Source organism: Aythya fuligula, chromosome 1 (genome assembly GCF_009819795.1).
Source record: "Aythya fuligula isolate bAytFul2 chromosome 1, bAytFul2.pri, whole genome shotgun sequence".
NCBI lineage: Eukaryota > Metazoa > Chordata > Aves > Anseriformes > Anatidae > Aythya > Aythya fuligula.
This window is the reverse complement of record NC_045559.1, coordinates 64,760,227-64,773,613: the sequence shown is the minus strand read 5'-3', so window position 1 is coordinate 64,773,613 and position 13,387 is coordinate 64,760,227. Positions and strand designations below refer to the sequence as shown.

Here is a 13,387-nt window from a genome sequence, read left to right as displayed (position 1 = left end):
ACACCACCGGTCACTGCGTGGTTTAGCTGTACTGTTCTGCTCTCTGGTAAATGCAGCACAAACCTGTGCATTTCAAAGCAATGAAATGCCACAGATTTGGATGTCAAAAGGTGGCGTGTGAGAACAGCCTCATAAACAACAAAGCAGTATGTCAATGGCAAGAATGGGCTTACAGAACAAATGGAAAATGAAGCATTTTGGTCCAAACAGAAATGTGAATTTCAGTGAAATTGTGTAGCACTGGAGTTAACAAATACAGTGTGCGTATTTCTAAAAGGCAGTACACGTGATGTGAGAAATTACCTATTTCAGGATGAAACAAACAAGTTGAAATGGTAATTAAAAAATAATAATAAAACACCTGGTGGATGTGATTGGGACAAGCAGTGCAGCCTCTATAAAGGCAGAAAATCTGTCTTATCAGCTATACTTCTTTGAAAGTGTCGGCAAAAAATGGTAGCAGAGAATGAATGGCCTACCATATCTCAGTTTTTCAAAAAACCTGTAGCAAGGTCCCTCACAAGAGGCTGTTCAAGAGGTTGTAGTTATGAGTGGAACGTGAAGTAGCGTCATTGATCTCAAAGGAGCTGGGACAGAAAAGAAAGAAGAGGAATAAAACAGGATTTTTAGAATGAAAATCTGCAAGTCCCACAGTCTCACATCTGAACTTGTCTTGCTGAGCATACCCATAGCAGGATGGCAAAAGAAGCAAGTGAGACTGTGAATCCTGCAGACACTACACAGTAAGTTCAGAGAGGCCAAAACGGGCACTGCTGAGGCTCACAAAGCAAAGTGAATCTGCACCATGGTACCAGCAGGGGGGTACAGACATATAAAGGGGGCACATTGCAAGGAAAAACCAGTCTCTTTTGTGTCAGGAGGGTGACCTGCCTGGCACAGCGAATATTTCAGTAAAAGTGCCTGGTCAATGACTTCTTGTGCCAAAAAAAAAAAAAAAAAGCAAATAAAAGTTGAAGAGTAAGGAAGAGAAATACTGCAAATACGTATTGGCTCCCTACTCTGGCAGGCCAGGTCCTGCTGCATGTTCAGTATGGGTCAGTAGTCACTGTTTTGTCCACTGACTTCCATGGCATGTTCAAAGGTGCTGTACTGAGCCCTACCACGTGTCCAAAGATAAAGGCAACTGCACCCTTCAGGTACCACGACTACTGCTCATCCTCAGCATCGCCCTCCTGGGTTCTGTCTATTTTTCCTGCATCCTATGAAAAATGTTTTGTTTTGTTTTGTTTTTCAAAAAGCTTATCTCTGAAAGATCTGACTAGCAGAAACGTGGCATTATAGTGGATTTGGGTAAATTACAAACATTATCCACATGCCCCATTATCCACATGTTTGGGCAGGCACCAGCGCTGTCATCTTCTCCAGCTGTTACCTCCCCTGACCTTGGAGAGTTCACCACTGCTTTTCTTCCCAAATGATTTCTTTATCTTGATCCAATTACTGATTTTATTTCCCAGTGGCACCACTAGTGTCCAGACTCTTAACCCCTGTAGGGAATTCAAGACAGCAGCAGCATTAAATCAGTAGCCTGTGTTCCATAGCCTGGAAAGCTGAGTGATGCTGCATGGGGCTAATTGCCACTCCCTGCCCTCTGGGGACCCTTTGGGATGGGGAACTGGCTCCCAAAAAGCTTCAGGACTGCTGTCTTCTCCCTGAGGCATCTTACAGGGCTTTTCTGCAAGCTCTGCTCTGGTGGGACCCCAGGGACAAGGGGTGGTGTGGCACCTAGAAGACCAAGATCCCACCAAGCCGAGTAGGGGTTGTGGAAATGGGGTAAGAAAAGGGGTGAGATAAGGGGTGAGAAAACTTAACGATTGCTCAGACCCCTTCAGTTCTGCCTGGGATGATTAAAATCCAAATGCTCGAAGGGGAGTTGGTGTTACGTACTGATTTATACAGTGAAACACCTTCTAAGGCCTGTTGGGAAGAGGCTCATATCCATGCCAGGCTACTGGTAGATGATTACCATATGACCTTAGGTAAACTTGCCTACTTTTTTTTGTGTGCGGGTGTGTTTTTTTCAGTGGAAATGCCCTACCCCGAAAAAATTAAGTCCTCTGACATCTGGTAATGCATGCTAAATGACTGGGGACCTACCTGAGGAGCAGTAAAACGTCCCCACATACTGCATGGACAGTTCCGTCACATATGGGAGCTATTTGCTGTGACAAGCCCCATGAACCAGGAGGAGACACGGCAGCTCATATCTAAATTTTTATTATTTATGAGTATTTTATTTACTTGCTTGTAAACCAGGCAGTGGAGTTAGCAGATTCTGAGAAATTCTGTAATGGATTTGTCATGATTTAGTAATCGGGAAAGCCAGAACTCTCATCTGTTTGAAGAAGTCTCTAAAGCAGTGGTTCCTGGATGTAGGGTTGGGACTGTATTTGAGGTTATTGACCCCAAAACATAAATGGGTCCAGAGGGCCACAAACTCCACTTCTAATGCAGGCATGTAAGTAGGATTTGGGGTGTGTATTAGGCCTCTAGACAGACTGGAGCAGCTGGAGCAGGAGAGAAATTTTACTTTAAAATTGGAAAATTTATGCCTAACAGCTTCTTTTTTTTGTTTGCTTTTTTTCTTTTTTTCCCTTTCTTGTGTTTGCAGACTGGAAAATTTCTTGGTGCAGTGGATGGCTCAGTAATGACCCAGCTGCTGAACATGGGCATGTTCAAGAAGTAAGTGGGGGTCCCTGCTCTGTGCTCCTCCTTCCTCAGCTGGTGTGTGGGGCAGAGTGCATCAGGCTCCTCCTGTAAGCAGGGCAGGATGCACGAGTGGACACATGTGGCACTTAATTTGCTTCCAGAGCTCCTTTAGATGCCCACCCTCTTCCCTGATGTGCTTGACCATCGTCACTCCATACCCTGTTTTTTTCCCACCTGCAAAGCCTTTCCAGGAGAGGCTGCCTGAGGGGCCTCCAGAGCTGGCATTTCAGTTGGCTGAGAACATTTCTCTCTCTCCTAAAATACCTCTGGTCACCCCACTGCATCCCCACAGCACATGTCAAAAGACAATTCAGATTTTTGATGGCTTGAAATTAGGAACTAGAGGGACTTGAGGTAGATACAATTACAATTCTTCAACTTCAGACTCTGCTTCGCTCCTGACCTGTAATTAGGGACATATTTCCTCCTGTGCTGACCCAGTTGCATTAATCCAGGGCCTGTATTTCTCGCTTTTCACAGTCCAGCCCTGGCCAAACAGACAAGACACATTTAAGCAGGCCACTGCATTAGATCTTCCACACAGAAACCTTTTTGTAGGATCGGGCCCAAGTAGGAAAAAGCAGTACAGGCTGGCGTGGGTGCCCTACAGGTGGTTGTGTTGCCCCACAGGTGATTGTGTTGCCCCACAGATGGTTGTGTTGCTTGCCTTTGACTGCTTGCTTGTTTTGTTTTGCTTCTAGGGTGACCATGTATGACTATCAAGCGATGTGTAAGATACCCTACCACCACCACAGCGGTGCCCGGCCGCTGCTCAGTGTACGTATCTCTCTGCACCCAGCCTTCCCTGCTGGGACTGTCTGTGGAGGCTTTCTTTTAGGACATCCCCAGCACTATGGTGTAGCATACTCCCCCCCAAAACTTCATAGTTGTTTATCTTCAAGTGCTGGGAAAGTCCAGACTCATTCAAGTCAGGTTTCTGAGGCAGTGGTGGCCACCGACAGAGGTTTCCAATTTGGCTCTTTATTGGCGTGTAGGATCTTAATGAAAATTAAGACCAGGAGGACAGGAACCATACTATGCCAGGCTTCTTCTGCTATAAGCTGCGATACCAGCTTGCAGCTGAAATCAGCAGAAATACTTGCACAGGGTGTAGTTTTTCTCAGCAGCCCAAGAGGGAGAGTCACATCTTATGGCATGACATCATCATTTTTTCTAGGAAAAGACTTTTCAAGAAAATATTCCTTTTTAATAATGTTTCACATTTTTTAACAATATGTCAGCTTTGACAATGGCTATACTGAATCTGGATAGATAAAATAATGTGATATTAATTAAAATACTTGCTTGATCATATCCTTGAGAATTTTGGTTACTAAAAAAAAAAAAAAAAAAAAGTCAAAAAATATGGGCTACCAAAACCAGGTGAGCAGGGAAGAGAATAAAAGGGTGAACCTCCAAACTTCACCTCTCTCTTCACCCTCTTAGCAAAATCTTCAAAAAGGAAGAAGTCCATAAGTCCATTTTTATATATACATGTACATTGTTCAAAGGAAAAATCAGTCACATGCCCAACCATTTTACTATTTGCTGACTTATTTTGGTTGAAGATAAGCCAGTTAGCAGTAATTGAACATTCTCTTGTGCCTTGTGTTTTGGGCTCGAGGCTGCATGGGTGTGAGTTGTGAGGGGGAGAGATGAAACTTAGCCATGGTTACCAAGAGAAGAACCAGCAGGATCCTCTGCTGAGCAACTGGCCCTGGGACTGTGCTGGGTTTCCAATTTGTAGCTGAAAAGAAGAAAAATGATAGAAGTCGTGCCATCTCGAGGAAAAGCTGGATGAAAGCACAGTTCAGTGTAATCAATCAATAGCAGATAACACTAACTCCTGGACAATGCTGTAGCTTGTCCCAGAAACACCACTTACAATTGGAATATAAAAGCATCCTGCACTGGTGGTGTCCCATTTAGCCGTATTTCTCTCCTGCTCTGAGCTCTCAAGGTCATCCATACTGGAGAGAACTCATCGAGCAATTACATCTTCAAAGTCCTTCACGCATTTGTGATAAACTCCCTGACCCTGACTGGGAGAGGTGAGAAAATATTATTAGCAGCAAGGCAGCTCCGCTGGCTTTTGATATATTTTGAGCATTTTCCAGTGGTGCCCAGACCTTGAATTTCCAGCCTGTCTTTAGGAGAGCTCTGAGTAGTGGAGGGAATTGGTCTGAAACGTGGGGTCCTGCCTAACAGTTATAAACCTTCTGACCAGGTCCTTATGGTGTTTATGGTGTTTCTTCTCATTTCCTCATTTCTTCTTTTGTTCTCCAGCCAATTTATGCCTTTCTAGCTGCAGTGAAATGGCTGATAAGTGATTTCCTCATGTGAGTACAAAAAGATACGGGTATTTGGGAGGCTCAGACCGGCTGGGGTGGGATCTGAGAAGGCCATGAGCAGGACACTGCTGTCAGCCTTTTTGTGACAGCCAGCCCGGTGCCTCTCTCCTGGGAGGCAGAAAGCTATTACTATTCCCATTTCACACATGCAGAGGCCCTGAGCAGGTCTGGGACTTACCTGAAGTCACTCAGTACAAAGCGGCAGAGTCAGAAATAGGACTTGGGTCTCTGGAGGCCCCGTGCAGGTCCTTGATGCTAAGTCCTCCTCCCTGTCTCATTCGCCCATGATATGTGAGCCAGGAAGCTCAGATCTGAGTGGCAGGCAGGGGAGAAGATGGGGAGGGGAGGGAATGCCTTGGATGGAGCCCTGGGTTCAGGCTCACTTCAAACTCTGTGGGGGGAAATGAGAGTAAGAGCTCAAATTAGGACCAAGCTCAAATTGGGACCGAAGCTGCTCAGCTTGCTGGGCCCAGGCTGAAAGCCTGACCCTGAGCATCTCATCCTGAGAGGCTGAAAAGCCCCAGATCCTGGGCTGTGAGCTTACTGGCACAGCATCATTCAGCGTGCCTTGCAGCTAGTGCCAGCTCCCTGCAAGCCGCCTGTGCCCACTCGGGTGGCTCTACAGCGACTGGATCCAGCCTCAGCCTCCGGGGCTGCCACATTCATCCCTTCCCTGGCGAGGTACCCAGACGGTGTGCCCATCGTGAAAAAGCCCGCTCAGTTATTCCACAGAATAGATCCCATGATACGGAGACATGCTGTCACGCTGAGCAACCAAAATCAAAAAAAAAAAAAAAAAAAAGTAAAAAAATGATCTCCGACTTCCTCTGCCTGAAAATCCACAATAAACATTTTAGAGCTGGTATTTGCCAGGCCACAGAGCCATCTCCCTGCCACCTGCACCCTTCCCGGCTGCTGAAAAAGCATCCTCTGTTCTTGCTCCTTTGACAGCTTCCTTTTGGAGTTTAACATGAGCAGCTTCTGGCACGCCGACAACCTGGCAGACGGTGAGTACACGGGAGTCCAGCCACCCCTTAGCACACGAGTGTCACAGCTGCCGGTGGCAGCAGGAACTGCGTGGGGAAGCCGAACCTCGTGCAGGAAGCTGCCAGCCCATCACATCTCCCTCTGTGGGCACTGGACGCCAGCTTCCAGCTCCCAACACCACCCGTCTCCCTCCCATCCCCATTTCAAGCTGCCCAAGCAGCAGAGCCATCAGGGGGAAGCCTTTTGCAGCTCAGAGCCTGCTCTTTCTGAGCCAGAAAGCTAGCCAGAAAGCCCGTAAGATTCAGCTGAGAACAGCTTCCTTGCATCCTTTCCTTCAGCCATCCCACTGAGTTGTGCTGGATGGCTCAAATAATGCACTGAGGGTCTTTGCTTTCCCACTGGGCCCTCTCTGGAAGGCAGAAGGTGGTGGCACGTGCTCCTACAGGCAAGGGACATCAGTGGCCCAGAGGTGACCCTAAGGCACAGGTGACGACTGCACATCTACATAGCAGTGTAGACGTAATTATTTCTTCCTCGCTAATTATTCAGCACTAACTGCACTTTGAGTGGACACAGAGGACCCTTCCCTGCTAACAGGGGTTTGAGTCCTCCTGGTGTAACAGGGAACTGCTTGTTTTCAGAGAGCAGAAAGTCCTTGTAGTCAGAGAGCCAGCGCAGTGCCTGGGTGCTGTCCGTCCTACTTAGCTCCTCCAAAGAGGCTCTCCAGACATGGCACGAGAAGCTGCACATCTCCTCTGTGCGGCCCTGGCTGCTGCTTTAACTTGCATCAGGATGAAGGGAGTGTCCCCATGCAGAAATCAGTGAGGAAGAGAGAGATGAGCAAGTACAGCGCTTCCAATAGCACAGGAGGGACGTGGACAGACATGGTGTCCCTGTAGAGAGCTGTTACAGATGCTGGATGGCTGCAATTGGATTTAATTTTTGCTAGAGGAGATGTGAGGGGAAAGGGAGGGGGTTCTTGCTGCTACACTACTCATCACCATTTCCTCTTGTGCTTTCCTCATCATTCTTGCATCACCTCCATGCCTGTTGCATGCCAATTCATCTCTTCACTGTGCTGCCATCGTGTGAAACTGCCACGTGGCTCCATCTTCACTGTGTGTGTGTGTGCATGCTGCGCCTCCAGCCAAGGCTGTCTTCCATCACTGTAAGTAGAACCACCGTGTAGCCAGAAGAGGAGCATCTAGCTAGAAATCCCGGGCTAGGAGTGACCATTTTACGCCTTTTGGAGAACTTGGAGTAGGGTGTTGTGGTTGCATGGCAGTGCCTGGCTCTGTTTCCCCACACTGCAAGGAATGAGGAGATGCTGTTGCTGGTTTAGCTGGCTGAGCTGGTGATGGTGAAGGTCTGTCACTGAGGAGTCAACACAAGAAGGGACGCACCAGCCTCTGGCAGGCACAAACAAGACCATCCCTCGTGGCCATAGCACAGGTGGGCTCTTAGCCACTGGAACATGGTTTGGCCTTCACTCCAGCTCCTGGCTGCCCCCATCTTTTCAGGCAATACACCAAAACCACAAGCAACTTGTGCCTTCTTGCAGAAAAATGTTTGGGTATGTTTGGGTCTTGTCGTCTTCAGATATTCAGAGGCAATTTAAGTCCTCTTTTCCACACCCCATGGCTTAGCTCCTCTGATGAATACCAGCCCAGCTCCAGGATAACACAGAATTACTTTCAAGCAGTTTAACTGATAAGTATGTGCTGTAGCTCATAAATCCACTCTTGCAGGCAAGCTAGAAATCCCTCCAGACAGAGTCCAGACTGCGGCTGTGTTTGTATCTCACTGCTTCCATATCTAGCTCGTGTTTGCTGGTTTGCTCTCTGCCCGGCAAGACGTATGTGTGAGACAGAGATAGAGAAATAGACACTTGGAATGTGCCTTGCTGTGTGAAGGAGAGGAAGAGGAGGAGAGCGTGGCTGTGGATGAAAAACCAAGGGTCCATGCGTGGGGGAGGGAGTGGCAGGGTGGAAGGAAACCATTGGGGCTGGAAGGAACGGGCTGCACGTGTTGTTAAGAACAGGCTGAAGATTTTTGCCAGGGATGTTAACATTTTCTTGACTGCCTGCCAAGGCTGGCGAATGCAAAACGTATGGCGAGGAGACATTTTCTGGGAGAGAAACTAAGTATACATGTATGTTTATTTGAGGTTATGTACAGAGGAATTAACAGTCGGGAATCTAATGTTCACCCCTGCTGTGTGCACCTCCGGCCCTGCAGCACTGCTCCTATTTCTGCTTCCCAAATTCTCGTGCTTTCTGGAAAGGCGAGGCTGGAGCATGGGCACGATTGATTCAGACTGCACTCCTCATGCAAATCTGCTTCTCATGGATGGTGAGAAGACATTTGCTGCCACAGCTTTTTCACTGCTCAGCATCTCTTTTCCCTCTGTGTTTGTAAGGGCTTCTGCTTCTATGGACATCACCACAGATATGAAGGCCTTTAATTAAGCCCAAAATACTTCCAGCCAAGGCATGCAGCCTAGAAAGGAATATTTCTAGAATTCTGGAGCTCAGAAAAGTTTCTCTCTGACTGCATGGTAAAGCGCACAGAGGATAATCAACTGAAATCCGCATTTTGTATTTGTCAGTGGCAGATTTTTTCTCCTTCGTACCCGAGTAAATCCATTGACTCGGTGCAGATATTGATGATTTATGGCAGTGGGAAAGAGTTCACAATCTGGGCTGCACTGTGTGCAGCAAGGAGCAGCGGCTGCCTTTGCTGCTCGGAAGGACTGGTTGCCAACAAAGTCTTTCTGGAAGTGCAGATGGTAGCAATGACAGCCAGGAATTAACTCACGCTTTGCTATAAAGTTTGCAATTTGTTATCAGCTCCTCCGACTGTTTACTAATCCCCGGCCACCAGACTCTCGGAGCTGCTGATAAGGTTTTGATGTCCAGCCTGTGCACACAGAGCTCAGCCCCAGCGAGCTGCTGCTGGTGTGCGTGCTGCCGGGCTCCTCTGAGCTCCCCAATACTGCTGCAGCTGCATTGCTTCCAGGCAAATTAAGTGGCAGTGGGCTTAAGCATAATCTCTGTCTCGGGTCTTGTCTCCGTGCAGAAGTCAGGGATTTGAAAGTGGCTTATTTTCATTTAGCCTGTGCCAAGAAACTGCTTTAAGATGGTCTGCGCAGGGGCTGTATGCCAATGTAACCGCGTGGTGCGCGTGATGAGGTTAACCCAGAGCCAGTCTAATTGCCGGCGTCTGTGAGTCCTCCTCTTAGGGACTCAGCCCACACTGCCAGGGGATGAAGAGCCCCTACAGGGGCCAGCCCTGGTGCATTTCTCATCGCTTATGTCCTTGGTCCTGTGCTGGAGCTGAAGCAGGGCTGGTGCAGGTCGGGGCTGCGAGCGGGGCTGGGCTGGCCGAGGCTCCAGGTGTGCCCTGGCCGTGGGTTTGGCATCTTCTTCTCTTGTCTTCTCATTAAGGCCCCATCTCAGGTCACCTTTGTGGTCGTCACAGCTGTCCTTCTGAGCAAGAAATGCCACAGCCTGCCCCAAAAGGTGTCTGCTGCTGTGACAGCCCTGGACAGCACCGCCATGCGAACCAGAGGTTGACACAGCGGGACCGTGATAGTTCGTGGCTCAGGGATGGACATAGCATCTTGCCACGTGCATGTCCCTAAGACAGGCTGTGCCTGTGGCAGTGTGGCTGCAGGTTATGGCGTTAAAGCATTGTTTTCCCACTAGTACAACAAATTAAGGCTGAAGGAAAGAGCTCCCGCCCCGTTCTTCAGCCACCTTTAGTCCTTCAGGAACTTCACTGGCCAGTTTATGGTCATCCAGTAGCTGCTCTGAGCTGGAAAGCACTGGCAGCTTTTGTCATCAAAGCAGGAATGGAGATGGTGAGAGGCTTCCGTAGCTCAGTGAGGCCTTGACCATGGTGCAAATTACCCCTTGGGACCACGGACGCCCTCCCGATGCCTTTTTACCACACACTGACCGACCCAAACCTCTGTGGCTGCGTTTTTCTACCAATATTTGGGATGAGCTAGTGGTCCCCAGGTCAGGGGGGCTGCAGCCCCTGGGTCTGGGAGCTGTGAGGCAAGGCCTCCGTGCCCAGCCCCTGCAGCTGGTGTGGAAATAGTCCTCGTGCTTCTTGTCTGTGCCTCAGCCACTTCTCCCCTAGCAGCACAGCCTCACATTTCGATCAGAGACGCTCCCCTGTGTGCCACGGAGGCAGGAGCTGCCTTTGCTACCTCCAGCTGCAGACAATAATTGCTGGGCTGGCCCAATCGAGCGAGGCAAGGACTTTGCTGAGCGCCCAGAAATGATGCCCTCACTTCTCCGGGGAGGCTCAGCCAGGCAGCTCAGCTCAGCCTCATCCCAAAATTAGTGTGGGAGCCCCACAGAGTGTGACTGGGGAGGCTCGGCCGGGCCCTCACGGCCACCTTCTGCTCCCCTGTGGCACAGGCCAGCCCTGTCTGCTGGCAGTGTTTTCTTTTTAAAGACACTTTCAGCATCTTTAAAAAGCCCTCTGGGGCAGGCAGGAGGGACTCAGGAGGGTCTCCGGAAGGCAGCAGGTGTGGTAGGACTCCCCCAGCAGCCCCACACCCCAGTTTCTGCGGGGAAAAAGGATGGGGAATAGCAGGAGCATCCCTCGCACAGCCTGGGTTTCCCACACCACCTAGTGGGAGCCGACTTAGCTGCAGCGCCCCGTGGTGCTGCTCCTCGCTCCGCTGAGCCCTGGTGGGCACCTGCCTGGCTTGATCCCCCCTGTCACCAGAGCTAAAGTCCCGTGTCCCAGGGCAGACGTCCCCGTTACGGTCCTCTCACCCTGCCTGTTCTCGCCCCCGCCGCAGCTCACAAGCACAAGAAGCACGACACGCTGCAGCCCTGCGACACGGAGTACCCCGTCTTCGTGTACGAGCCGGCCATCAAGGAGACCAACGGGCTGATCGAGTGCGGGGATTGCCAAAAGTAAGGACAACAGCTGCCCTGGTGGCACTCAGACACCATCCCCAGGCCACGCCGCCGCCACAGCATGGTCACAGCCTGAGACGAGTCACCCGCTGCTGTGCCCTGGGCTGGGGGCAGCACGGAGGGACAGCGACCCCGTCACGGCTTCTCGATAGAGAAGGAAGAATTTAAGCCATCTGCTAATAAGCAGAGGTGGCTGCAGGGGGAGGGAGGGAGAGTTAACAAAAAAAAAAATCTTTTCCATTCCACAGATTTCAGAAAGGAGCTTTTTTTTTCTGTTTTTTCACGTTTCTGGCAAAAGTTTTCTCCTTAGAACATTTTCCTTTTTGCAATGCTTTCAGCTTTCCCTTTTCCCCTTTTTATTTTCCCTCTTTTCTGTTTTTCTACAGAAAAAAAAAAAAAAAAAAGAGGGATTAGGGGAAAAAAAAGAAGTGTTAAACCAAAAGCAAGCAAAACGTGGGTACCCTATTTTGCTTTCCGTTTTCATTTTAAGAGAACGAGCAGTCAAAAATAACAGAAAAGTCATTGTGAAAAGAGGCCGTTGTCAGCAGTTGCGTAGCACCGTCAGTAATCGCGCGTGGAAGGGGGAGAGGAGGATGAAATTTCCACTGGCCCAGCTTTTCCTAGCGGGCTGTGACACAGACACGCACAGAGCAGGCCAAACAGATCTGGCTGGAATCCCTCGTAAAGAAAAGAAAAGCCTTACCTGCCTTGGGTCTTGGACCGACTGCAGGAAAGAATTAAAGGTCAGGAAAACAGCCTGCGCTCGGCAGCTGTATGAAAAATGGGCCTCGCTGTGCGCTGTCGGAGAGCAGAGGGTGGGTTTGGTGACACAGGGAGCTGTGTCAGTGCTGAAACCTCTGGGCAGAGCCAGAGCAGACCCGGTTGTTTGTGCCTTACACTGTCCTGGCACAAACCAGCGGCTCGCCTCGCCCCAGCGGGGACACGGCCTGGTTCATATTCACCTCTGGAGGTGAATACGAAGAGCCTTGTCAGCTAGAAGGAGAGGCTGGGTGTTGAGCACCCAGGGAAACAGGGCGGTTCTCCAGAGTGGTTGGGTGGTGAGGGTAACCTCACAAACCTGTATGGCCACAGCCCGGTCCAGAAGCCCTCTTCCTTGGCTGAGAGCAGGAGCAGGAGAGACATGGACGAGTCCTCAGGCAGGGGGTGACACCGGCCGGTGAGTGCACCCACGGGCACAGCAGCCTCCTGTGTGCAGAGCCACGCCTGAGCTGCCCACTCACCCCTCGTGCATGCACACACATGCACAAAGCCACAGATGGGGCTGAAACACGTGGCTGCCTGTCTGCTCTGCCCACACGAGCCCTCCAGCTCCCACACAGCCCCTCATGCAAGCCCTCACACGGATGCCCTCGGGCAAAGGCTTGCATCCAGGCACATCCTCGCCTGCACGTGCCCATCACCAGCCCTTTCTGCTGGTCTCACAGGGAGGGACTGACAACCTTGTGGCTGCAAACTGAAGCTGTGCAGGGATCCTAAGCACCAGGTGGCCAGTCCTGTCACACAGGTGTGATGTTACTGAGCTCCTCCAGTCATCACTCACATAACGAGAAATTTAGCAGAACTCTGCCCCCTGAGGAGCGCAGCGCGCACACAGCCTCACGTGCTGCAGGCACATGTGTACATGCACGCTGGCTGGGTGCTGGCACACCTCCACGTGAAGCCAGGCCTTCTCAGGCACTCCTCTGAGACGTGCTGCCCCACTCCGGAGTGCCTGGGGAGGGCCCCTGCTGGGTTTTGCTTGGTTTTTGTTTTTTTTTTTTGGTTGGGTTTTGGTTCCGATTTTGGATTTTTCTGCTGGGTGGAGTTGTACTGAGCCAGGTGGGTGCTTCCTGAGGACAGCAAGGTGTGCACTGCTCCTCTCCTGCCTTCTGCTGACACCCCCCTGCCAAGCGTCTCTGTTTCCTTTGGCCTTCTTTGCTGGGGTGAGCAGGGCCAGGCGATGCCGGGGCTGCGATTTCTCTGGTGCTCTCTTTTCCCCGCAGGATGTTCGTGGCACAGCAGATCGCCAGCAGCAACCTGCTGCTCCTCGTCACGGATGCCGCCTGCGACTGCAGCATCTTCCCACCTGTGCTGCTGGATGCGAAAGAAGTCAAATATATCCTTCTGCATGCCCTGGGGCTCTGGGGTGGCTAGGGTGGAAAAACGCGTGGTAATTCCCACGGGAAAAGGGGTGGAGGGCATGGCCTGGCTTGTGGGCCAGCCAGGGCGGGCAGGGGAATGGAACTGATGTGAGGGAGAGGAGGCAACTGTCCAGCTGTGGAGCCCAGCTGTGCTATTTTGCCATTTGTAGCTGGGAGGTGGCTGCCTGGCCCCGGTCCTCCCCTGTCCATTTCCCCAGGGGAAATGCCCCAGGGCCCC

General features: G+C 50.7%; 1 protein-coding gene across 1 annotated transcript in view; it reads left to right on the top strand.

Annotated features, from left to right (window-relative positions):
* The window catches only part of CACNA2D4 (calcium voltage-gated channel auxiliary subunit alpha2delta 4), a 112,329-nt gene that overhangs the window by 98,365 nt on the left and 577 nt on the right, over positions 1 to 13,387 (top strand). Inside the window, exons 30-36 of the mRNA XM_032184094.1 lie at positions 2,633 to 2,703; positions 3,432 to 3,507; positions 5,017 to 5,069; positions 6,033 to 6,088; positions 7,216 to 7,236; positions 10,888 to 11,005; positions 13,012 to 13,124. Coding sequence (XP_032039985.1) covers positions 2,633 to 2,703; positions 3,432 to 3,507; positions 5,017 to 5,069; positions 6,033 to 6,088; positions 7,216 to 7,236; positions 10,888 to 11,005; positions 13,012 to 13,124 — 508 coding nt within the window. The remainder of the gene's footprint in view (positions 1 to 2,632; positions 2,704 to 3,431; positions 3,508 to 5,016; positions 5,070 to 6,032; positions 6,089 to 7,215; positions 7,237 to 10,887; positions 11,006 to 13,011; positions 13,125 to 13,387) is intronic.